The 25,229-nt window shown below is 45.3% G+C and overlaps 1 protein-coding gene across 1 annotated transcript; it reads left to right on the forward strand.

Moving 5' to 3' along the window:
• Positions 1-771: 771 nt before the first annotated feature.
• On the forward strand, positions 772-23,664 carry smarca4b (SWI/SNF related BAF chromatin remodeling complex subunit ATPase 4b; the record flags this gene model as incomplete). The annotated part of the gene is made up of 34 exons (XM_084199349.1): positions 772-1,009; positions 1,401-1,529; positions 1,746-2,068; positions 2,414-2,636; positions 4,608-4,703; positions 6,869-7,127; positions 7,831-7,957; positions 8,254-8,427; positions 8,755-8,928; positions 9,184-9,354; positions 10,083-10,130; positions 10,556-10,686; positions 10,814-10,868; positions 11,082-11,221; positions 12,687-12,840; positions 13,041-13,204; positions 14,249-14,315; positions 14,591-14,701; positions 14,893-15,135; positions 16,079-16,192; positions 16,583-16,690; positions 18,681-18,767; positions 18,972-19,018; positions 19,117-19,283; positions 19,609-19,772; positions 20,068-20,337; positions 20,964-21,041; positions 21,240-21,458; positions 21,708-21,970; positions 22,233-22,341; positions 22,490-22,591; positions 22,997-23,129; positions 23,283-23,419; positions 23,590-23,664. 34 exons carry the CDS (start codon positions 772-774, stop codon positions 23,623-23,625), a joined length of 5,061 nt encoding a protein of 1,686 aa, XP_084055475.1. The 3' UTR covers positions 23,626-23,664.
• Positions 23,665-25,229: the final 1,565 nt, after the last annotated feature.

A 25,229-nucleotide genomic window follows, 5' to 3' on the forward strand; every position in this document is an offset into this window, starting at 1 on the left:
TTGAATCAAATAAACGCTTCAAGCGCAGCTCCACTGTTTACAAAAGAGCAACGGTGAGTACATTAATTACTACAGTCGCAATGTCTGTAATAAAACCAAATTCAGGACAACTGGACACCGGCAAGCCTTGAATTTATCCTGGGTAAGTCCGACTGTGCCACAATCACAGACAGTCCGCCATTCCCCCTTCATCGAGACTCCCATTTAATGCTCTATATGCAAGGGATAATATTCATAATTTTCATTTTTCCCCCTTTCAAATTTAGTCGATAGTCCAACGTGTAGAAAGCGGTGTAATTGCTATGCAACGGGAGGCTGTGCGCAACGAGTGCTTTGATGCAGCGCAGGGTGTGAGGTGCATCAAACAGCCAGACAGAAAGGATGGAGAACTAGTGAAATCCTATTCTTCTATCATGCAATCGCGACTTAGTATCGATAGATAGACAGATAATCGATAGGTTATAGGCTTTATATATTTCTTAAATAAACCTCAGGCATGTCATCATTCCAACCATTCATTTTATTATGGCCATACCATTTAGCTATAATGGGTGGGACCTATTAAAACGCTTATTACATAGTAATTAATTAATTAATAGACATGACTGAAACGACACACATTTTAAAGGTTTAGGCCCAATGGGATTTCAGTACAAATTAATTAATCATCAGTCTTAATGCACGTTTATCCTCTGTCTCGCTCTCCAGTGGTCCTTACTATCATTCAATAGCAGGAGGGTCTTCCCCCTCCAACCAACCCATCCATCCAGGATGTCCACTCCAGACCCTCCCATGGGAGGTACCCCTCGACCGGGTCCTTCCCCAGGCCCGGGGCCCTCTCCTGGGGCGATGCTTGGCCCCAGCCCTGGTCCTTCTCCAGGGGGGTCCTCTCACAGCATGATGGGGCCCAGCTCAGGGCCTCCATCCTCAGGTCAGCCCCTGCCTCAGCCTGGGCCCTCTGGATACTCCCAGGAGAACATGCACCCTCTGCACAAAGTAAGGACACCTTGTGGATTAATGAGTGCTACTGTACCTAACCAGCTGGACACTTCAGAACCAAAGGCACATTTACACATTTTGTGGACAATAAAGTATTTTTTCTGTTGTGTTCTATTCTATTCCATGCTACTTGATCTGCCATCTATGTCATCTGATGTATCTCCTCTTTGTAAATACAGTACATACACTTTGTTGAAACAATTCCTTGCAACAATGAAAACCTGTTTCAATGTAGATCTATCTACATTTGTTTGTATCGATGTCTCCCTCCCTGTAGCCACTGGAAGGTATGGAGAGAACTGCCATGGAGAGAACTGGTATAGAGAGGACTGGTATGGAAAGGTCTGCCATGGAGAGAACTGGTATGGAGAGAACTGGTATGGAAAGGACTGGTATGGAACGGACTGGTATGCATGAGAAAGGCATGAGTGAGGAGTCCCGCTTTGCCCAGATGAAGGGCATGCCCATGAGACAGGGAGGGCACAGTGGCATGGGCCCTCCTCCCAGCCCCATGGACCAACACTCTCAAGGTAGGTACACACACTCTCACCAAGGGGTCTGTTCAGGAGGGTGCACAGTTGAACAATGTTCAGATAGAACTGTATAGAACCTATATTATCTATTATGGTAGAATTGGAAATTGTGTCAGATCTATTCATTTTTATCTGTAATGTTTCACCTCACTGAATATCCCCTTTTCTCTCTCTGTCTCTCTCTCTCTTTCCATCTCCCTCTCTCCCCACCAGGCTACCACTCCCCACTCGGCGGCTCTGACCACTCCAGCCCCGTCCCTTCCAACGGGCCCCCCTCTGTCCCTCTACAACCCTCTAGCGCTGTCCCCGGGTCTGGCCTAAACCCCTCAGACACCTCCTCCAACCCGGACTCCCAAACCCTGGGGGCCCAGAACCAGCAGCAGAACCGGCCCGGTGGGCCCCAGCAAAGTGGCTCTGGACCTGGCCCTCATGGTCCCAGCCCTGGTCCCACCACCCCTGGTGGCCCCGGAGGAGGCCCTACTCCTTTCAACCAGAACCAGCTTCACCAGCTGCGGGCCCAGATCATGGCCTATAAGGCATGTACAGTACATGTATATTGATGATTTAATGGTTGAAAGACGGATATGTGTATAAGATGATACATTATAACTGATAAATAATGTGTTATGACTGCCTATGGTTATTTATAATGTCTCAAAACTCTCACTCAGCGGTCCACAATGTTGTTTTTAATATGTAGCTAATATGCCTTGTCACCTGTTGTATAAATATTGTGGAGTGACACTTTATGTGCATTTAAATTGTATTTTAATTTTATGACTAAAGGGTAGACAAGCAAGTCAATGAACATCATTCACATGTTACAATAACAAACATGAACATATTGGATTGACACTTTAATAAACTTTTCTCTCTATAAGATGCTGGCCAGGGGGCAACCACTACCAGACCACCTCCAGATGGCTGTCCAGGGGAAGAGGCCCATGGGGTGCAGCCCAGGGATGCAGGGGCTGGGGCCGGGGCAGGGGGGACTGGGGCAGCCCATGCCCAGCCTGGCTCCTGGAGGTCCTGGAGGTGTGGGGCCAGGGGGGCCAGGACAAGGACCAGGAGGATCCATGGGCCAGGGCTACAGCAGAGCTCATGGTGAGGGAGGCAGAATGAAGAGCATTGGATATTGATCTGTATAATTACAGTAACTAGTTGAAACAGGAAGATTCATCAGGAAAGCATTGATCAGTCAAAGCATTGATCAGTCAAAGCATTGATCACTCTGCTCCAGCCTCTCCAACCTAATATGTGTGTATGTGTATATCGGGGGGTTGGATAAAAAGCAGAAGACAAATTTCCATCACGAGTGGACTAATAAAATATATCTTATCAGTCAATTAATCAGCATCTACAGTGAGGGAAAAAAGTATTTGATCCCCTGCTGATTTTGTACGTTTGCCCACTGACAAAGAAATGATCAGTCTATAATTTTAATGGTAGGTTTATTTGAACAGTGAGAGACAGAATAACAACAAAAAAATCCAGAAAAACACATCAAAAATGTTATAAATTGATTTACATTTTAATGAGGGAAATAAGTATTTGACCCCCTCTCAATCAGAAAGATTTCTGGCTCCCAGGTGTCTTTTATACAGGTAACGAGCTGAGATTAGGAGCACACTCTTAAAGGGAGTGCTCCTAATCTCAGTTTGTTACCTGTATAAAAGACACCTGTCCACAGAAGCAATCAATCAATCAGATTCCAAACTCTCCACCATGGCCAAGACCAAAGAGCTCTCCAAGGATGTCAGGGACAAGATTGTAGACCTACACAAGGCTGGAATGGGCTACAAGACCATCGCCAAGCAGCTTGGTGAGAAGCTGACGACAGTTGGTGCGATTATTCGCAAATGGAAGAAACACAAAATAACTGTCAATCTCCCTCGGCCTGGGGCTCCATGCAAGATCTCACCTCGTGGAGTTGCAATGATCATGAGAACGGTGAGGATTCAGCCCAGAACTACACGGGAGGATCTTGTCAATGATCTCAAGGCAGCTGGGACCATAGTCACCAAGAAAACAATTGGTAACACACTACGCCGTGAAGGACTGAAATCCTGCAGCGCCCGCAAGGTCCCCCTGCTCAAGAAAGCACATATACAGGGCCGTCTGAAGTTTGCCAATGAACATCTGAATGATTCAGAGGAGAACTGGGTGAAAGTGTTGTGGTCAGATGAGACCAAAATCGAGCTCTTTGGCATCAACTCAACTCGCCGTGTTTGGAGGAGGAGGAATGCTGCCTATGACCCCAAGAACACCATCCCCACCGTCAAACATGGAGGTGGAAACATTATGCTTTGGGGGTGTTTTTCTGCTAAGGGGACAGGACAACTTCACTGCATCAAAGGGACGATGGACAGGGCGATATACCGTCAAATCTTGGGTGAGAACCTCCTTCCCTCAGCCAGGGCATTGAAAATGGGTCGTGGATGGGTATTCCAGCATGACAATGACCCAAAACACACGGCCAAGGCAACAAAGGAGTGGCTCAAGAAGAAGCACATTAAGGTCCTGGAGTGGCCTAGCCAGTCTCCAGACCTTAATCCCATAGAAAATCTGTGGAGGGAGCTGAAGGTTCGAAACCTTAATGACTTGGAGAAGATCTGCAAACAGGAGTGGAATATAATCCCTCCTGAGATGTGTGCAAACCTGGTGGCCAACTACAAGAAACGTCTGACCTCTGTGATTGCCAACAAGGGTTTTGCCACCAAGTACTAAGTCATGTTTTGCAGAGGGGTCAAATACTTATTTCCCTCATTAAAATGCATATCAATTTATAACATTTTTGACATGCGTTTTTCTGGATTTTTTTGTTGTTATTCTGTCTCTCACTGTTCAAATAAACCTACCATTAAAATTATAGACTGATCATCTCTTTGTCAGTGGGCAAACGTACAAAATCAGCAAGGGATCAAATACTTTTTTCCCTCACTGTAAATGCTGTGAGAAGTAGCAAGCTTGTATTGTTTTGATCTGGTACAGTAGCTGGATATCTGTTTTCCAATAGGTCTGAAAAGTATGAAACATTAGCCTTTCTCTGAATATACCACTGATATAATGTTGTAGGGATGATGGGACCCAACATGCCTCCACCAGGCCCCTCTGGTCCAACAGGCATGCAGGGACAGAACCCCAACGGACCCCCCAAGTCCTGGTCTGAAGGTGAACATAATAACACCAGCGTTATTATCACTTTCTACTGAGGCGCAATGAGTTCAAGTTTATTATCACTCACATAGTAGGTAGGTACTTAGCAGTTAGTCACATAGTAGGAACAGATGTGAGATCTTCATTTGATCTCTGTTTTGTTGCTGAGGAAATACGAACTTTGAAATTGTTGACTTGATTTTCCCTAACGAAAAATGTATCAACACCTACAAAAATGTCAGTTAATTATAATCCACATAATAATTCACATTTCCTGTTGCTGCAGGATTATTTTCTTGCTGTAGAAAACTAAGATCATACATTATGAAAAATGTATGCACTCACTAACTGTAAGTCGCTCTGGATAAGAGCGTCTGCTAAATGACAAAACAATTAAAAATACATCTGTACTCACATACAGTGGGGGAAAAAAGTATTTAGTCAGCCACCAATTGTGCAAGTTCTCCCACTTAAAAAGATGATAGAGGCCTGTAATTTTCATCATAGGTACATGTCAACTATGACAGACAAAATGAGAATTTTTTTCTCCAGAAAATCACATTGTAGGATTTTTTATGAATTTATTTGCAAATTATGGTGGAAAATAAGTATTTGGTCAATAACAAAAGTTTCTCAATACTTTGTTATATACCCTTTGTTGGCAATGACACAGGTCAAACGTTTTCTGTATGTCTTCACAAGGTTTTCACACACTGTTGCTGGTATTTTGGCCCATTCCTCCATGCAGATCTCCTCTAGAGCAGTGATGTTTTGGGGCTGTCGCTGGGCAACACAGACTTTCAACTCCCTCCAAAGATTTTCTATGGGGTTGAGATCTGGAGACTGGCTAGGCCACTCCAGGACCTTGAAATGCTTCTTACGAAGCCACTCCTTTGTTGCCCGGGCGGTGTGTTTGGGACATTGTCATGCTGAAAGACCCAGCCACGTTTCATCTTCAATGCCCTTGCTGATGGAAGGAGGTTTTCACTCAAAATCTCACGATACATGGCCCCATTCATTCTTTCCTTTACACGGATCAGTCGTCCTGGTCCCTTTGCAGAAAAACAGCCCCAAAGCATGATGTTTCCACCCCCATGCTTCACAGTAGGTATGGTGTTCTTTGGATGCAACTCAGCATTCTTTGTCCTCCAAACACGACGAGTTGAGTTTTTACCAAAAAGTTATATTTTGGTTTCATCTGACCATATGACATTCTCCCAATCCTCTTCTTGATCATCCAAATGCACTCTAGTAAACTTCAGATGGGCCTGGACATGTACTGGCTTAAGCAGGGGGACACGTCTGGCACTGCAGGATTTGAGTCCCTGGCGGCGTAGTGTGTTACTGATGGTAGGCTTTGTTACTTTGGTCCCAGCTCTCTGCAGGTCATTCACTAAGTCCCCCCGTGTGGTTCTGGGATTTTTGCTCACCGTTCTTGTGATCATTTTGACCCCACGGGGTGAGATCTTGCGTGGAGCCCCAGATCGAGGGAGATTATCAGTGGTCTTGTATGTCTTCCATTTCCTAACAATTGCTCCCACAGTTGATTTCTTCAAACCAAGCTGCTTACCTATTGCAGATTCAGTCTTCCCAGCCTGGTGCAGGTCTACAATTTTGTTTCTGGTGTCCTTTGACAGCTCTTTGGTCTTGGCCATAGTGGAGTTTGGAGTGTGACTGTTTGAGGTTGTGGACAGGTGTCTTTTATACTGATAACAAGTTCAAACAGGTGCCATTAATACAGGTAACGAGTGGAGGACAGAGGAGCCTCTTAAAGAAGAAGTTACAGGTCTGTGAGAGCCAGAAATCTTGCTTGTTTGTAGGTGACCAAATACTTATTTTCTACCATCATTTGCAAATAAATTCATAAAAAATCCTACAATGTGATTTTCTGGATTTTTTTCCCTCAATTTGTCTGTCATAGTTGAGGTGTACCTATGATGAAAATTACAGGCCTCTCTCATCTTTTTAAGTGGGAGAACTTGCACAATTGGTGGCTGACTAAATACTTTTTTCCCCCACTGTAGTAGTAACTCACATAGCAGTTAGTCAACACAGAGTTAATTGTTAAAACACTAAAATGTAATTCATGATGGTATTTCATGATTTAGTCCTGTTCACATCAATAAATTGATTGATTGATTGACGGTTAGTTACCTTTGCCCTTTCTTTCCTTCCCCCAGGTCCGATGGTGAACGCCGCCGCCCCCTCCAACGCCCCCCAGAAGTTGATCCCTCCCCAGCCGACGGGCCGTCCCTCCCCTGCTCCACCCTCCATACCCCCCGCAGCCTCCCCGGTCATGCCCCCCCAGACCCAGTCCCCTGGGCAGCCGGTCCAGCCCCCGCCCATGGTGCCCCACCATGCCAAGCAGAACCGCATCACCCCCATCCAGAAACCCCACGGACTCGACCCGGTGGAAATACTGCAGGAGAGGGAGTACAGGTAACCTACGAACCCTGACCCTTAAGCCCTGACCCTTAAGCCCTGACCCCTGACCCCTAACCCTGTGGAAAAACTGCAGGAGAGGGATTACAGGTAATATACTAACCCTGACCCTTAACCCCTGACCCCTAACCCGGTGGAGATACTGCAGGAAAGGGAGTACAGGTACACAATCAATCAAAATGTATTTATAAAGCCCTTTTTACATCACAAAGTGTAGTAACCTGGCCTAGACCCGAAAGAACAAACAGCAGTATATCTAGCATTCATCATACATTAATTGAATAGATAGGTACATAGTTACATAGTTAGTCCTACTATATATACATTTATAATAGCAGACTCAGTTCTCTACAGCACTAGTACTCTCTCTCTCTCTCTCCCTCCCTCTCCCTCTTTCTCTCTCTCTCTCTCTCTCTCTCTCTCTCTCTCTCTCTCTCTCTCTCTCTCTCCTCTCTCTCTCTCTCTCTCTCCTCTCCTCTCTTCTCTCCCTCTCTCTCTCCCTCTTTCACTCTCCTCTCTCTCTCTCTCTCTCTCTCTCTCTCTCTCTCTCTCTCTCTCTCCTCTCTCTCTCTCTCTCTCTCTCTCTCTCTCTCTCTCTCTCTCTCTCTCTCTCTCTCTCTCTCTCTCTCTCTCTCTCTCCCTTTCTCGCTCTGTCTCCCTCCCTCCCCCTCTCTATCTTGGGTCTCTGTGGCATCTCCAGACTGCAGGCTCGTATCACCCATCGTATAGCTGAGTTGGAGAACCTCCCTGGCTCTCTGGCTGGAGACCTGAGGACCAAGGCCACCATCGAACTCAAGGCCCTCCAGCTGCTCAACTTCCAGAGACAGGTAGGCTACTGGCTGCCCTGCAGATCACACACAGGACTGTGTTGTACTGTAGCACTCCTTCGTAAAGGTCTACATGACACTGTCATTACAATGACCCTTCATAATGGCTACATAACATAAGTCCTATAAACAGTCATGACTCTTTAACTGTGTTGTACTGTTGTAACTGTCCTGAAAACATTGGGGACTGTTGAGACCCTCTCCATACAGTATGCCCACACATGATGGTGGTGACGATGATGATGATGCATTTATATACACATTTGTAATTTCTCCGGTCTCTTCCAACTTCACAGCTGCGTCAGGAGGTAGTGGTGTGTATGCGTAGGGACACGGCTCTGGAGACAGCTCTGGACGCTAAGGCGTACAAGAGGAGCAAGCGCCAGTCCCTACGAGAGGCCCGCATCACAGAGAAACTGGAGAAACAGCAGAAGATCGAACAGGAGCGCAAACGTCGACAGAAACACCAGGTACACTACCAAAAACTTAGGGCGGATTACACCTGTTTCGAGACAAAAAGCTATTTTCAATAGAGATGTTTTGGGAAAATGCTTTTCGAGGCACAATGTCAGGTAACGTCCTTCAAGAAGTTTCGATTATTTTAACTCCTTTAATCCTTAATGAGGAAATTTGGGAGAAGGATATCTCACTAATATATTTCACTCTTTATAAGTAATTAGATACAGTACATTATGTTAATCAGTAGTAGTAGTAGTAGCAGCCACCACCAAGCCAGCTAGAAATACTTGCTATGGGACAGAACTGAATACTGACTCTCATCTCTTGTCTGTCTCCAGGAGTATCTGAGCATTATCCTGGCCCACGCCAAAGACTTTAAGGAGTACCACCGCTCCATCACAGCTAAGATCCAGAAAGCCACCAAGGCCGTGGCCACGTACCACGCCAACACGGAGCGCGAGCAGAAGAAGGAGAACGAACGCATCGAGAAGGAGAGGATGAGGAGGCTGATGGTGAAGATCATTACATACAGTATTCTCGTTCACACACTTGTGTTTATAAAGACACACACACACGTGCAAACACTCCTACTCTTTCACGTACTTACACACTCATGTGTATACAAAGACACACACTAACAACGCACATTACTTTACCCTACTCTTCTCTACTCTCATTCCCACACACACACTCATCCGTCTCACATCAATGAGTTTTGTGTCTGATTATCTCCCCCGTTCTCGCCCTCTCCCTCTCTCTCTCTCCAGGCTGAGGATGAGGAGGGCTACCGTAAGCTGATTGACCAGAAGAAGGACAAGCGTCTGGCCTACCTGCTGCAGCAGACGGATGAGTACGTGGCCAACCTCACTGAGTTGGTCCGGGCTCACAAGCTGGTACAGGCCCTCAAAGAGAAGAAGAAGAAGAAGAAAAAGAAGAAGGTGAGTGAGAGAGAGTGAGTGAGTGAGTGAGTGAGTGAGTGAGTGAGTGAGTGAGTGAGTGAGTGAGTGAGTGAGTGAGTGAGTGGAGTGAGATGGAAAGAGAGGAGAGAGAGAGAGAGAGAGAGAGAGAGAGAGAGAGAGAGAGAGAGAGAGAGAGAGAGAGAGAGAGAGAGAGAGAGAGAGAGAGAGAGAGAGAGAGAGAGAGAGAGAGAGAGAGAGAGAGAGAGAGAGAGAGAGAGAGAGAGAGAGAGAGAGAGAGAGAGAGAGAGAGAGAGAGTGAGTGAGTGAGTGAGTGAGTGAGTGAGTGAGTGAGTGAGTGAGTGAGTGATGTGAGTGAGTGAGTGAGTGAGTGAGTGAGTGAGTGAGTGAGTGAGTGAGTGAGTGAGTGAGTGAGTGAGGTGAGTGAGTGAGTGAGTGAGTGAGTGAGTGAGTGAGTGAGTGAGATGGAGAGATGGAGAGATGTGACAAAGGAAACATACACACATCCAATATGTTCAGGTGCTGGACAGAAGGGGACAAAAACGTATGTCCACGACTGATTTCCTGAGACGGACACATGACAGATGAGATTTCAAACCAACTGGGATCTCCTGAGGAATTTGTGTGTGTAGATGTGGTTGTGAGCTGTAGTCAGCACTAGTCTCTGTAGGGAGTTTATAGAGTCAGTGTGTAGATGTGAGCGTGAGCGTGATAAACACACTGATATGTGGATGTCTTTCCTACAGAAGCTGGAGAACGCTGAGGGCCAGACTCCTGTACTGGGACCTGATGGAGAGGTGAGTGGGATAGTAAACTAACATATTGGAATGATATATAACTATGTTTAGCAGACGCTCGTATCCAGAGAGACTTACAGTCATTCTCATAACCAATCTACAGTACAGTCTGTTACCTGTTACCTGTTGTTATACATTTTACATTTACCTGATGCTCTTATCCAGAGAGACTTACAGGAGCAATTAGGGTTAAGTGCCTTGCTCAAGGGCACATCGACAGATTTTTTACCTAGTCGGCTCGGGGATTAGAACCAGCGACCTTTCGGTTACTGGCACTACGCTCTTAACCACTAAGCTACCTGCCGCTAGACATAGTATTTGTCATAGACATGGTTCAGCAGGTATCTACATTACCCCACACTATAAGCATCAGTATCCAGTGGCGTTCTGACTCGGTGTCCCCCCCCCCCCCCCCCCCCCTCCAGCCTCTAGATGAGACGTCCCAGATGAGTGACCTACCAGTGAAGGTGATCCACGTGGACAGTGGTAACATCCTGACAGGGGTGGACGCTCCTAAAGCTGGACAGCTGGACACATGGCTGGAGATGAACCCTGGGTACGAGGCTGGAGGAGGATGATGATGATGAGATGGGCCTAGAGGGGGTTTAGGGGGGTTGGGGTATCTTTTAGAGGGGGTAAAGGAATGGTTGTGGTTGTAATGCTGATATTTTCTGCTGGTCCAGGTACGAGGTGGCCCCTCGCTCTGACAGTGAAGACAGTGGATCGGAAGAGGAGGAGGTGGGTTTGGTCTTAAAAGATAGTACCCAACCATGATTCAACTGTTAATATAGCGATTACAGGATGAAAACGCTACAAAAAGTAGGAACAAAATCAACTGAATTGGTTGTGCAGTCATAAAGACTAGATTCATTCCATACTCTCTCTGTACCAACGCTATGACCAGTCTGTCTGAGTGGTGATTGACAGGTTGGCCTGTCATTGGCCTGTCAGGAGGAAGAGGAGGAGCCCCAGCCGGCGGTGCCTCCAGTAGTGGTCCTCCCAGGGTTAGTGGGGTTAGAGGAGAAGAAGAAGAAGATCCCAGACCCAGACATTGAAGAAGTATCAGAGGTGGACGTACGACACATCATAGAGTGAGTACACTACACCAGGGTCCCTATAGAGTACCAAAGGATGAGTCATAATACCCATAAAACCTAGCAGTCAAACAGGGAAATGGTTCCAATCGTTTTTCCACAATTCATTTTTCCCATCGGGGATTTTAGAAACACTTAAAATTAGGGCTGTGTTTTGTGTAAGCTTACCCTGGCATGACGTTTTGATAACCGTGTAAATCTCTCAGACAAGGTGACTTTTGTCAATATATTCCCTTGTATTTACCCCCCAAAAAATGAAACGCTAATTAGCTGCTAATGTAGCTATCATAAAGAACTACAAATGCCATGATGATCTGGACGAGACTGCTGAATCGAGGCAAAGGTAAGAATCTCTGGATTAACTATCTAATGTTAGCTAAATGTAGTAATGAATAAATTGGCTACATTTCTTTACATTGACAATTCTGTGAACTGTCTTGTGCAAGTTTTATATTGACACAATACCTATTAGCAAAGGTGTCAGCTAGAGATGATGTCCAGGAGCTTGCAGGGATTTGTAGTTTTGCATGATGTCTACTTTGATGCTAATTAGCATTTTCGAATCTCAGAGTAAATAGAGCCGAATATATTGATAAAAGTCACCATGTCCGAGAGAGATTTACATGGTTATCAAAACGTCACGCCAGGGTAAGCCTACACGAAACACAGCCCTTATTTTAAGTGTTTCTAAAATCACCTATGGGAAAAATGAATGGTGGTAAAACGATTGGAACCGTTTCCCTGTTTGACTGTTAGGTTTTATGGGTATTATGACACCTCCACTGTGGGGCTCTATTCTCTACCTTTTTCTCAATTGTGTGCTTGTGGACTCCTCCACACACATTGAGACGTGATCTGACTGAAATAGTTTGGAAGGGCCCATAAGTAAGCATTTAATTGTTAGTCTACACCTGCTGTTTTACGAAGCAAGTGACAAATTTGCATGTGATTTGAAATGTCTGGTGTATGATTCAGGGTTGGTGTCAAAAGAACCGTTGATTTTCAGTGAGGAATTGGGTGAACCTCTGACCTCTGACCTTCTCCAATGTGTTTTGATGAGGCGGCGAGAAGAAAGGACACAAGGAGATACAATTGAGATTCACCTGTTGTGCACTCCTGCCCACACATTGGATTTATTTAAATAAGCCATAAAGACAGAAATGCCTACAATTCAGGTTTGGGGTCAAAAGTGCCATTCATATTCAGTGAGGAATTGACCCTAATGCTGTTTTGCTGACTTGCTAAGCCTTATCAATGACTGAGTACATTTTCCAGCCAAGGAAAATAGTGATAGAAGAATAGCACACTTACTTTATAGGGCTAATGCCAATATGTAATAATAAATAATGATACATTGAATTTATAACACGCTTTTCATTGAAAAACAATCTCAAAGTGCTACAGTGATTGCATTAAAGCCATTCAGCCACTGATATTGTTTCTTCCCTGGTTCCGTCCGTAGGCACGCTAAACAGGATGTGGATGATGAGTATAACAGTGCAGAGGCAGCGTTCGCTCGGGGACTCCAGTCTTACTACGCTGTGGCCCATGCTGTCACTGAGAGAGTGGAGAAACAGTCCACTATACTCATCAACGGACAACTGAAACAGTACCAGGTGAAGCAGCGCTGACAAGAGGCTGACTAAGCCTGAGAAGTGACATTTCCTTTCTTAAGTCATTAGAAGAGACCCAGACCTACCTGTACAATTCTTTCTGGCTGAAATGGTCCTTTGTCTTCCTCTCTTGAACTTCCGTCCCTCTCCTTGTCTCTCTCCTCTCTCCTCTCCCTTTACTTGTCTCTCCCTCCCTCCCTCAGATTAAAGGTCTGGAGTGGCTGGTGTCTCTCTACAACAACAATCTGAACGGTATCCTGGCTGATGAGATGGGCCTGGGAAAGACCATCCAGACCATCGCTCTCATCACGTACCTGATGGAGAACAAGCGAGTCAACGGACCTTTCCTCATCATAGTTCCGTTGTCGTGAGTACTGTACCGCTCTGCCACGCACGGAGAACCATGGCTTCAATTACAATTCATCTTTAAAGGGACATTACACTCCAAAATCAATCACATGTTTTCAAGATTCCAACATTGGTGGTATGTTGAGCAACTGTAAGTTTTGTAGATTCAGCTATATGCCACAATCCAAAATGAATGGAAGACATAAGCTCCACATCATTTTCCAGATTTGCTGTGCTTATTTTTTCCATTAATTTGGGTTTGAGGTACAGTATATAGCTGGATATACACAACTGATGGTGTGGGACTTTTGAAGAGTACTGTCCCTTTAATTGTAACTGTATTCATAGTACACTTAACGTGACTGTCATACATGATATGATGGAGTACAGTACGCATGAGAGGGGTACAATGATCAGGAGAGAGGGGTGGGTAAGGTTTGGCACGGTCACATAATTAAATATAAAAAAAGTTATAATTAAAAATTAACTAGAATAGTAATATATACACTACCAGTCAAAGGTTTGGACACATGCCCGCTTGGAGTTTGGGACGATGACCCAACACACCTCCAGGCTGTGTAAGGGCTATTTGACCAAGAAGGAGAGTGATGGAGTGCTGCGTCAGATGACCTGGCCTCCACAATCCCCCGACCTCAACCCAATTGAGATGGTTTGGGATGAGTTGGATCGCAGAGTGAAGGAAAAGCAGCCAACAAGTGCTCAGCATATGTGGGAACTCCTTCAAGACTGTTGGAAAAGCATTCCAGGTGAAGCTGGTTGAGAGAATGCCAAGAGTGTGCAAAGCTGTCATCAAGGCAAAGGGTGATTTTGTTTAACACTTTTTTGGTTACTACATGATTCCAAATGTGTTATTTCATAGTTTTGATGTCTTCACTATTATTCTACTATGTAGAAAATAGTACAAATAAAGAAAAACCCTTGAAGGAGTAGGTGTGTCCAAACTTTTGACTGGTACTGTATGGATCTATCTGTATGGGTACAGTGCTATTTGTTTGCTTAGGTAAGTTTGGCCCTCTGTTTTCCTGTCTTCTCTCATTGACAGAACTCTCTCTAACTGGGTGTATGAGTTTGACAAGTGGGCTCCGTCTGTAGTGAAGGTCTCCTACAAGGTGAGTTGCTAACCTTCCGCCAACTATATGGTAACCATGGTAACACTAATTACTAGGGGTCCTGAAATACAGACGTATGGGCGGCCGTGTGTAAGCCTGTCTATAATGTATATATGTGGTCATTCAAATCAAAAGTGTATCACTTGCAGTGAGAACAACAACAAGTAGGCCTATTATGAATACAAATGTAAAGTCATGCCATTCTAGTAATTATTAATTTAATTAATTAATGTCAAGTTAAATCCAAGTGCCTGTCCTTCATGTTGTCTCTGTAGGGTTCCCCTCAGGCCAGAAGGGCCTTCATTCCCCAGCTACGCAGCGGCAAGTTCAACGTTCTCCTCACTACCTATGAGTACATCATCAAGGATAAACAGGTCCTAGCCAAGGTAACACACACAGACACACAGACAGACACACTACCTCCAGCGTGATTCTGAACAACAATCACCATGACCATTTGACTGATGACCTATATACCCTCTTTCTGTCTTCTCCTACTCCCCAACCCCCCCCCCCCCCCCCCCCCACTCTCTCTTTCTCTCTCCTCCATCACTCCCTGCTCCCTCTCCCCCCACAGATCCGGTGGAAGTACATGATCGTGGACGAGGGCCACCGGATGAAAAACCACCACTGTAAGCTAACCCAGGTCCTCAACACCCACTACCTGGCCCCCAGGAGAGTGCTCCTAACTGGGACACCGCTCCAGAACAAGCTGCCTGAGCTCTGGGCCCTGCTCAACTTTCTCCTGCCCACCATCTTTAAGAGCTGCAGTACCTTCGAACAGTGGTTCAATGCACCCTTCGCTATGACTGGAGAGAAGGTGAGTTTTTTTAGCTGGAAGAGATGGAGAAATGCTATTTATACTGAACAAAAATATAAACGCAACATGTAAAGTGTTGGTCCCATGTTTCATGAGCTGAAATAAAAGATCCCAGAAATGTTCCATACGCACAAAAAGCTTATATCTCTCAAAATCTTGTGCACAAATTTGTTTACATCCCTGTCAGTGAGAAATTCTCCTTTGCCAAGATAATCCATCCACCTGACAGGTGTTGCATATCAAGAAGCTGATTAAACAGCATGATCATTACACAGGTGCACCTTGTGCTGGTGACAATAGAAGGCCATTCTAAAATGTCACACAACACAATGCCACAGATGTCTCAAGATTGAGGGAGCGTGCAATTCGCATGCTGACTGCAGGAATGTCCACCAGAGCTGTTGCCAGAGAATTTAATGTGCATTTTTCTACCATAAGCTGCCTCCAACGTCGTTTTAGAGAATTTGGCAGTACGTCCAACCGGCCTCACGACCACAGACCATGTGTAACCACGCCAGCCCAGGACCGCCACTTCGGCTTCTTCACCTGCGGGATCATCTGAAGGGGTGCTGAGGAGTATTTCTGTCTGTAATAAAGCCTTTTTGTGGGGAAGCACTGGCTCCCCAGTAGGTGCGCCCTTGCCCAGTTATGTGAAATCCATAGATTAGGGCCTAATTTATTTATTTCAATTGACTTAATTCCTTATATGAACTGTAGCTCAGTAAAATCGTTGAAATTGTTGCATGTTGCGTTTTATATTTTAGTTCAGTTTAAATTCCATGTTGTTAAAGGGATAGTTCACCTAATTTATGATATTCCGTGGGCCACATTTAATTGGCTCATCTGTCCCGCGGGCTGCCAGTTGCCCATCACTGCTACGCACCTTGTATACATTTTTGTTTATGAAATTAAATAATATATAACTTGGTTCTCTTCTCTCCAGGTGGATCTAAATGAAGAGGAGACCATCCTGATTATCCGTCGCCTCCACAAGGTGCTCCGCCCCTTCCTGTTACGCAGGCTCAAGAAGGAAGTAGAGGCTCAGCTACCAGAAAAGGTATAGTACATCTCTCCATCTTCACATAACTTTTAAATACAAACTCATGTTCACAGACAATGCTTTCTTCAATATCTTGTCCATTTGGTGTCCTCTTACCTATGCTCTCAGGTATTTTTCAGCTGACTGTGTTTGTATAATATCTCCATTCTGTGGTATTAATTGATTGACTCTCTCTCTCTCTCTCTCTCTCTGTCTGTCTGTCTGTCTGTCTGTCTGTCTGTCTGTCTGTCTGTCTGTCTGTCTGTCTGTCTGTCTGTCTGTCTGTCTGTCTGTCTGTCTGTCTGTCTGTCTGTCTGTCTGTCTGTCTGTCTGTCTGTCTGTCTGTCTGTCTGTCTGTCTGTCTGTCTGTCTGTCTGTGTGTCTGTGTCTCTCTCTCTCTTCCTCCAGGTGGAGTATGTGATAAAGTGTGATATGTCAGCGCTCCAGAGGGTTCTGTACAGACATATGCAGGCCAAAGGAGTCCTACTGACAGACGGCTCTGAGAAGGACAAGAAGGTGAGGAGGAATAACTAAAGTTCTTTGTCCAAAAAGTGTAAAAGATGCACTTTTTTTAGCTAATATTCTTTATATATGAACATGTGTAAGTTGTCAGAAGCTTTTTGATTACATTGCAAGGTGAAACAATTATAAAATGTACAAGGGAGTATTAGTTTTGTTTCCAGACCTTTGTTTTAAAAACATCCTCACATGCCTCACTTCCATTAATTCTTAGCTTGTGGTGGCTAAAGTTAGCTAAAGTTCGAAGTTGCAGTTGAAAGAAAACAGAACAATTGATTACAGTTTCCCCAGGTCCATACAGTGGATTCAGAAAGTATTCCGGCCCCTTGACTTTTTCCACATTTTGTTACATTACAGCCTTATTCTAAAATGGATTAAATTACATTTTTCCCTCATCAATCTACACACAATACCCCATAATCACAAAGCGAAAACAGGATTTTAGAAATGTTTGCAAATTTATAAAAAAATAAAAAACAGAAATACCTTATTTACATAAGTATTCAGACCCTTTGCTATGAGACTCGAATTTGAGCTCAGGTGCATCCTGTTTCCATTAATCATCATTGAGATGTTTCTACAACTTGATTGGAGTCCACCTGTGGTAAATTCAATTGATTGGACATGATTTGGATGGGCACACACCTGTCTATATAAGGGCCCACAGTTGACAGTGCATGTCAGAGCAAAAACCAAGCCATGAGGTCGAAGGAATTGCCCATAGAACTTCGAGACAGGATTGTGTCGAGGCACATATATGGCGAATGGTACCAAAACATTTCTGCAGCATTGAAGGTCCCCAAGAACACAGTGGCCTTCATCATTCTTAAATGGAAGAAGTTTGGAACCACCAAGACTCTTCCTAGAGCTGGCCGCCCTGCCAAACTGAGCAATCGGGGAAGAAGGGCCTTGGTCAGGGAGGTGACCAAGAACCCGATGGTCACTCTGACAGAGCTCCAGAGTTCCTCTGTGGAGATGGGAGAACCTTCCAGAAGGACAACCATCTCTACAGCACTCCACCAATCAGGCCTTTACGGTAGAGTGGCCAGATGGAAGCCAGTCCTCAGTAAAAGGCACATGACAGCCCGCTTGGAGTTTGCCAAAAGGCACCTAAAGGACTCTCAGACCATGATAAACAAGATTCTCTGGTCTGATGAAACCAAGATGGAACTCTTTGGCGTGAATGCCAAGTGTCACATCTAGAGGAAACCTGGCACCATACCTACGGTGAAGCATGGTGGAGGCAGCATCATTCTGTGAGGATGTTTTTCAGTGGCAGGGACTGGGAGACTAGTCTGGATCAAGGGAAAGATGAATGGAGAAAAGTACAGAGATCCTTGATGAAAACCTGCTCCAGAGCGCTCAGGACCTCAGACTGGGGCGAAGGTTCACCTTCTAACTGGACAACGACCCTAAGCACTCAGCCAAGACAACGCAGGAGTGGCTTCGGGACAAGTCTCTGAATGTCCTTGAGTGGCCCCGACTTGAACATGATCGAACATCTCTGGAGAGACCTGGAAATAGCTGTGCAGCGACGCTCCCCATCCAACCTGACAGAGCTTGAGAGGATTTGCAGAGAAGAATGGGAGAAACTCCCCAAATAGTGTTGTGCCAAGCTTGTAGCGTCATACACAAGAAGACTCGAGGCTGTAATCGCTGTCAAAGGTGCTTCAACAAAGTACTGAGTAAAGGGTCTGAATATTTATGTAAATGTGATTGTTCAGTTTTTTATTTTTAATAAATGTGCTAACATTTCTAAAAACCTGTTTTTGCTTTGTCATTATTGGGTATTGTGTGAAGATTGATAAGGGGAAAAAACAATTTAATCCATTTCAGGAGAACGCTGTAACGTAACAAAATGGGGAAAAAGTAAATGGGTCTGAATTCTTTCCGAATGCACTGTATACTATTTTCAGGGTGAGGAACCATCTAACATAAAGTTGTAAAATCCTGAACTACTCCTTTAATATCGGTGTGTCTACTGTAGGGCAAAGGAGGCACCAAGACTCTCATGAACACCATCATGCAGCTGAGGAAGATCTGTAACCATCCCTACATGTTCCAACAGATAGAGGTACAGTGGGAATACATACACACACAGATAGAGGTACAGTGGGAATAAACAAACATGCGCGCGCAACACACACACACACACACACACACACGCACGCACACACACACACACACACACACACACAGATAGAGGTACAGTACATACAGTGGGAGTATATTTTCTATTGATGAACTAACCCCACCACAATTCTGAATTTGTTCACAGGAATCTTTCTCAGAGCATTTAGGATTTTCCGGAGGGATAGTGAGTGGGTAAGTGCATAAGTCGATTGAGAAAAAATAATTCTCACAACAACGACCAGAAATGCTTTCAATCTATTGGCTTGGTTGTGTTCTCTCTCTGCCCCTAGTCTTGATCTGTACCGAGCCTCAGGGAAGTTTGAGGTGCTGGACCGTATCCTGCCCAAGCTGAGGGCCACCAACCACAAGGTGTTGTTGTTCTGTCAGATGACCTCCCTCATGACCATCATGGAGGACTACTTCACCTACCGCAACTTCAAGCACCTGCGTCTGGACGGTACGGTGTGTGTGTGTGTCTAGGTATCAGAACTCGGTTCAAATAGTTACTTGGCGTCTTTCTAATACATGCCTGGTGCAATGGAACAAAGGGTACAAACCCCACCAATCTGGGATTCCATTAAGGCTCAATCATACACCCAAAGGATTTTAGAGTCTAGAAAATATATACTTATTGAACCCATGTCTGCTAGGCAAATGATACAAAATCTAAGTTCGGATTTCTGTCTCTCTTAGTTGCTGTGTTTTATTCATCTCCCCTCTGCTTCCTCCCTCCCCCTCTCCCCTCCTCTCTCCCTCCGCCCTCCTGCCCCCTCTCCCTCCAGGCACCACCAAAGCAGAGGACAGGGGCATGCTGTTGAAGGCGTTTAACGACCCGGCCTCCCAGTACTTCATCTTCCTGCTCAGTACCAGAGCCGGGGGGCTGGGCCTCAACCTGCAGTCAGCTGACACCGTGGTCATCTTCGACTCTGACTGGAACCCTCACCAGGTAGGGAGGAGTAACACACACACAATCTCGTAAGGGATTGACTGGAACCCACAGCAGGTACACTTGGAATGTTGGTTGTTGAAGTCATATTTTAACATTACTTGAGTGAATATTCAGTTAGAAGTACAAAATAGCCCACTAAACTTGCTATGTTAGTATTGACATGCCACCATGGGCCAGATCCTAACTGAATCATTGCTAGCCATCGGGATTTGAACTATGAATGTCTAACGATTCAGCCCAAGTTAGCCTACCATATTCTAACCATCTCTCCCTCTCCTCCCTCTCTCTCCAGGACCTGCAGGCCCAGGACCGTGCGCACCGCATTGGCCAACTGAACGAGGTCCGCGTCCTGCGTCTCTGCACCGTCAACTCCGTAGAGGAGAAGATCCTGGCCGCAGCCAAGTACAAACTCAACGTGGACCAGAAGGTCATCCAGGCTGGCATGTTTGACCAGAAGTCATCAAGCCACGAGCGCCGGGCTTTCCTGCAGGCTATCCTGGAGCACGAGGAACAGGACGAGGTCGGGGCCCCGGGGGGCGTGTGGAAGTCTGGGGGGCCTTGGGTGGGTGTGACCGATGAAAGCCCGGAACACCCACACAATCAGAATACCCACGCTGCCCACTGACACACCTACCTCTGTCTGTTGTATTGTTCTTACCGCGTTCTCTTTTTCCATCCATTGTACATCTCTCCCTCTCCCTCTCCCTCTCCCTCTCCCTCTCCCTCTCCCTCTCCCTCTCCTTCTCCTTCTCCCTCTCTCTCTCTCTCTCTCTCTCTTTCTTTCTTTCTTTCTTACTTTCAATCCCTCTTTCTTTTCACCGCTCTCTTTTTCTCACATATTTTGTCCCTTATGTTTTTGTCTTAGGTGGACAGACAATATGTAGTGGTATTTGATCTACACTTCTTTTGCATGCTAATACTGTTTTAAAGACTTTACATGTACTGTACATAACATGTTGTATATGCATGTATATTGACCCATTCCTTGGTGATGTTACGGAGCTCTTCTTTACTGAGTGGTGGAGTAGATAGCCTGGTCCCAGACCTGTTTGTTCTGTCTGACAACTCCTATTGTCATTGTCATTGGTCATATGGTCACGAACCAGGCTAGAGTGGATAGAGACCTCCTGTCCCCCTGTCCTGCTGTGTGTTGTCTGTCTGTCCATTGATGTGTGTTTGACCGCTCAGGAGGAGGACGAGGTGCCAGACGATGAGACGGTCAACCAGATGATCGCCAGGAGCGAGGAGGAGTTTGACCACTTCATGGTTAGTTAGTGTCTGTTGGTCATCATGGTAATTTCTCTGGGTCAATGTGTCGAGGGCCAGTCCAGTATCTATACACACACCTTCGTTTCCTCTCTTTCTCCTCTCCTCCTTTGTCCACCCTCTACCTCTGTCTCATCCTCTGTTTTCTCTGTCTTCTCCTCTCTCCTGTCTTTATATCCTCCCCCTCTCCCCCTCCAGCGTATGGACCTGGACAGGCGGCGTGAGGACGCTCGTAACCCCCGCCGTAAGCCCCGTCTGATGGAGGAGGACGAGCTGCCCACCTGGATCATGAAGGATGACGCGGAGGTGGAGAGACTCACCTGTGAGGAGGAGGAGGAGAAGATGTTCGGGAGGGGGTCCCGCCAGCGCAAGGAGGTGGACTACAGCGACTCACTCACCGAGAAGCAGTGGCTCAAGGTTAGAGGTCAGGGGTCAGGGGTTAAATGACACTCTGGGATTGGTGTATACGTATGGGGATTTTCTTGGATTTGATTTGTTTTCATTTGATGTTGTTTATTAAGTGACAAGGTGCTCATCATGTGTTTCCCTCTCCCTCTCCCTCTCCCTCTCCCTCTCCCTCTCCCTCTCCCTCTCCCTCTCCCTCTCCCTCCCTCCCTCTCTTTCTCTCTCTCTCTCTATCTCTCCCTCCCCTCCTTCTCTCTCCAGGCCATTGAGGAAGGTACATTAGAGGAGATCGAGGAGGAGGTGCGTCACAAGAAGACCACCCGGAAGCGAAAGCGTGACCGCGATGACCTCCCTGGCCCCTCCTCTTCCTCCTCGGGGGGCAGGCGGAGCCGGGACAAGGACGAGGATGGGAAGAGACAGAAGAAAAGGGGACGCCCCCCCGCAGAGAAACTCTCCCCCAACCCCCCCGCTCTCACCAAGAAGATGAAGAAGATAGTGGACGCTGTTATTAAATACAAGGACAGGTAAGACTGGGTCTAGTATTCTCTTTAGCTTGCTTTACAATTTGGACTTACATGTTGGTTGGAGCTAGCCTGGGTACCAGTCTGTTTGTGCCATCATGCCACTCCAAACATGTTTGGGACCAGGCTAGGTTGGAACAAGGTGCTTGCAAGACTGATTCCCATATGGGCCACAACATACTGCAAACTGAATCTCAGTGTAACTGCTGTGTAACACCAGTACTATGGGTACTAACATTAGTATCTCTGGTGATGTCTTTCACAGTAGTAATGGTCGTCAGCTAAGTGAGGTCTTCATCCAGCTGCCCTCACGCAAAGAGCTGCCAGAGTACTACGAGCTCATCCGCAAGCCTGTCGACTTCAGGAAAATCAAGGTAAATGAATACATACACATGCATACTGTACATACACCTCACACACACTCTCATTATCATCTTCCCTCGAATCTCTCTCTCTCTCTTTCTCTATCTATCTATCTCCCTCCCTCCCTCCCTCCCTCCCTCCTGTCTGTCCCTCCTGTAGGAGAGGATTCGTAGCCACAGATACCGTAGTCTAGGAGACCTGGAGAGAGATGTGATGCTACTCTTTCAGAACGCACAGACCTTCAACCTGGAGGGATCACTGGTGAGACACACACACTTTATACCGGAATGAGTACTGACACACAAGTACACAACAACACAAACAGATCGATAACCATAGATGTAACAATAGATTAAATAAGTGAATGACTTAGTGTGTTTATCGACTTTAACTCACATCGTCCAGTAACTGCATAAGAGATGTTGTTTACAGTAGTTGTAACTGCTCTTCCTATATGCACTCTTGTTACTTTATAAGAATGAATCAAGGGACCAGTCCTTTTTTTGATCAACTTTTTATTTGTATGTTTTGAAGCAGATTAAGGCTGAATAACAATAAGCAGTGGACCAAATAACAATACCATTGTTAGAACATGTCCAACTGCATCTGTGCATGAGCCAAATATAGCTACATCGGTCTATCGTCTGATTGCTGCCTTGTTCCCAGATCTACGAGGACTCCATCGTGCTCCAGTCAGTGTTCACCAGTCTGAGACAGAAGATCGAGAAGGAGGAGGACAGCGAGGGAGAGGACAGTGAGGAAGAGGAGGAGGACCTGGACGAAGGCTCCGAGTCAGAGTGTGAGTCATCACTGAAGAAAGGAAGGAAGGAAGGAAGAAAGAAGAAATATAGAGAGAAAGAAAGAATGAATGAAAGACAGAGAGTGTTGATCCTATGGTGTGTGTGTGTGTGTGTGTGTGTATGATATGAATCTGTGTGTGTCCGTCCTCCAGCCCGCTCAGTGAAAGTGAAGATCCGTCTGGGACGGAGAGAGAAGAGCAGTGACCGGGGGAAGGGTCGGAGACGTATGGGACGCACCCGAGCCAAACCTGTAGTCAGCGACGACGACACTGAAGAGGAGCAGGAAGAGGTGAGAGGAGAGGTGTGTGTGTGTGTTTTTACCTTCCATCTTCCATGTTTTGTTTTATGATCCTCAGCTAAATGTGTTGCACATATTGTGCATGACACCCAGAAATATTCCCCCTTATTTCTCTCTTTATATTTCTGCCTCTCTTTCTTCTCATGTCCCACCTCTCACAGGAGCGCTCCCCCAGTGGCACTGATGAAGAATCCTAAATGGAAACTAGCTACATACTCCATGGTCCAACATTACTTCCACTATTACCAGGTTTTGTTCAACTCCATTTCACCTTGATTTCATATCTACTTGGGAATGGGGAATTTTACTGAATATTGATGCCAACTCCCTTCCTGTTATGTACATTAACACAGCTTTCATAACAATATGTAGCAACTTCAGTACATGAAGGACTGCTTAGGTGTAGAAAATAGACTAATTCTGCCTCGTACTGGTAGTCGATCTAAACATCCTTGTTTGTGTAATATGTGTCAATTACTAAAAGTGTTATTTATTATGTCTGGTACCTCCGGTGTCTTTTGGGGGGTAAATTGCGGCCATATACAGTGCCTTCAGAAAGTATTCATACCCCTTGACTTATTCCACTTTTAGTTGTTACAGCCTGAATTCAAAATTGATTAAATAATTGTTTTCCTCAACCATCTACACACAATACCCCATAACGTCAAAGTGAAACAAATATATAGACATTTTTGCAAATGTATTAAAAATGAAATACAGAAATATCTAATTTACATAAGTATTCACACCCCTGAGAGAATACTTTGTAGAAGCATCTTTGGCAGCGATTACAGCTGTGAGTCTTTCTGGGTAAGTTTCTAAGAGCTTTCCACACCTGGATTGTGCAACGTTTGCCCATTATTCTTTTCAGAATTCTTCAAGCTCTGTCAAAATGGATATGGATCATTTTCAAGTGGATTTATTTCAAAACTGTAACTTGGCCACTCAGGAACATTCACTGTCTTCTTGGTAAGCAACTCCAGTGTAGATTTGGCTTTGTGTTTTAGGTTATTGTCCTGCTGAAAGGTGAATTAATCTCCCATTATTTGGTGGAAAGTAGACTGAACCAGGTTTTCCTCTAGGATTTTGCCTGTGCTTAGCTTCATTCCATTTCTTTTTTTATCCTGAAAAACTCCCCAGTCCTTAACGATTAAAATATGGAGAGTGGGGCTCGTTAATGTGTTGTATTGGATTTGCCCCAAACACATTGGATTGCTTTTCCACATTTTTTGCAGTATTACTTTAGTGCCTTGTTGCAAACAGGATACATGTTTTGGAATAGTGTTATTCTGTACATGCTTCCTTATTTTCACTCTGTCATTAAGGTTAGTATTGTGGAGAACTACAATGTTGTTGATCCATCCTCAGTTTTCTCCTATCACAGCCATTAAACTCTGTAACTGTTTTAAAATCACCATTGGCCTCATGGTGAAATCCCTGAGAAGTTTCCTTCCTCTCCGGCAACTGAGTTAGGAAGGACGCCTGTATCTATGTAGTGACTGGGTGTATTGATACACCATCCAAAGTGTCATTAATAACTTCATCATGCTCAAAGGGATATTCAAAGTCTGCTTTTTTATTTTTACCCATCTACCAATAGGTGCCCTTCTTTGTGAGGCATTGAAAAACCTCCCTGGTCTTTGTGGTTGAATCTGTGTTTGAAATTCTCTGCTCAACTGAGCGACCTTACAGATAATTGTATGTGTGGGGTACAGAGATGGGGTAGTTATTCAAAAATCATGTTAAACACTATTATTGAACACAGAGTGAGTCCATGCAACTTATTATGTGACTTTTTAAG

This window comes from Coregonus lavaretus (assembly GCF_964263955.1).
Source record: "Coregonus lavaretus genome assembly, contig: HAP1_SCAFFOLD_255, whole genome shotgun sequence".
Classification (NCBI taxonomy): Eukaryota; Metazoa; Chordata; class Actinopteri; order Salmoniformes; family Salmonidae; genus Coregonus; species Coregonus lavaretus.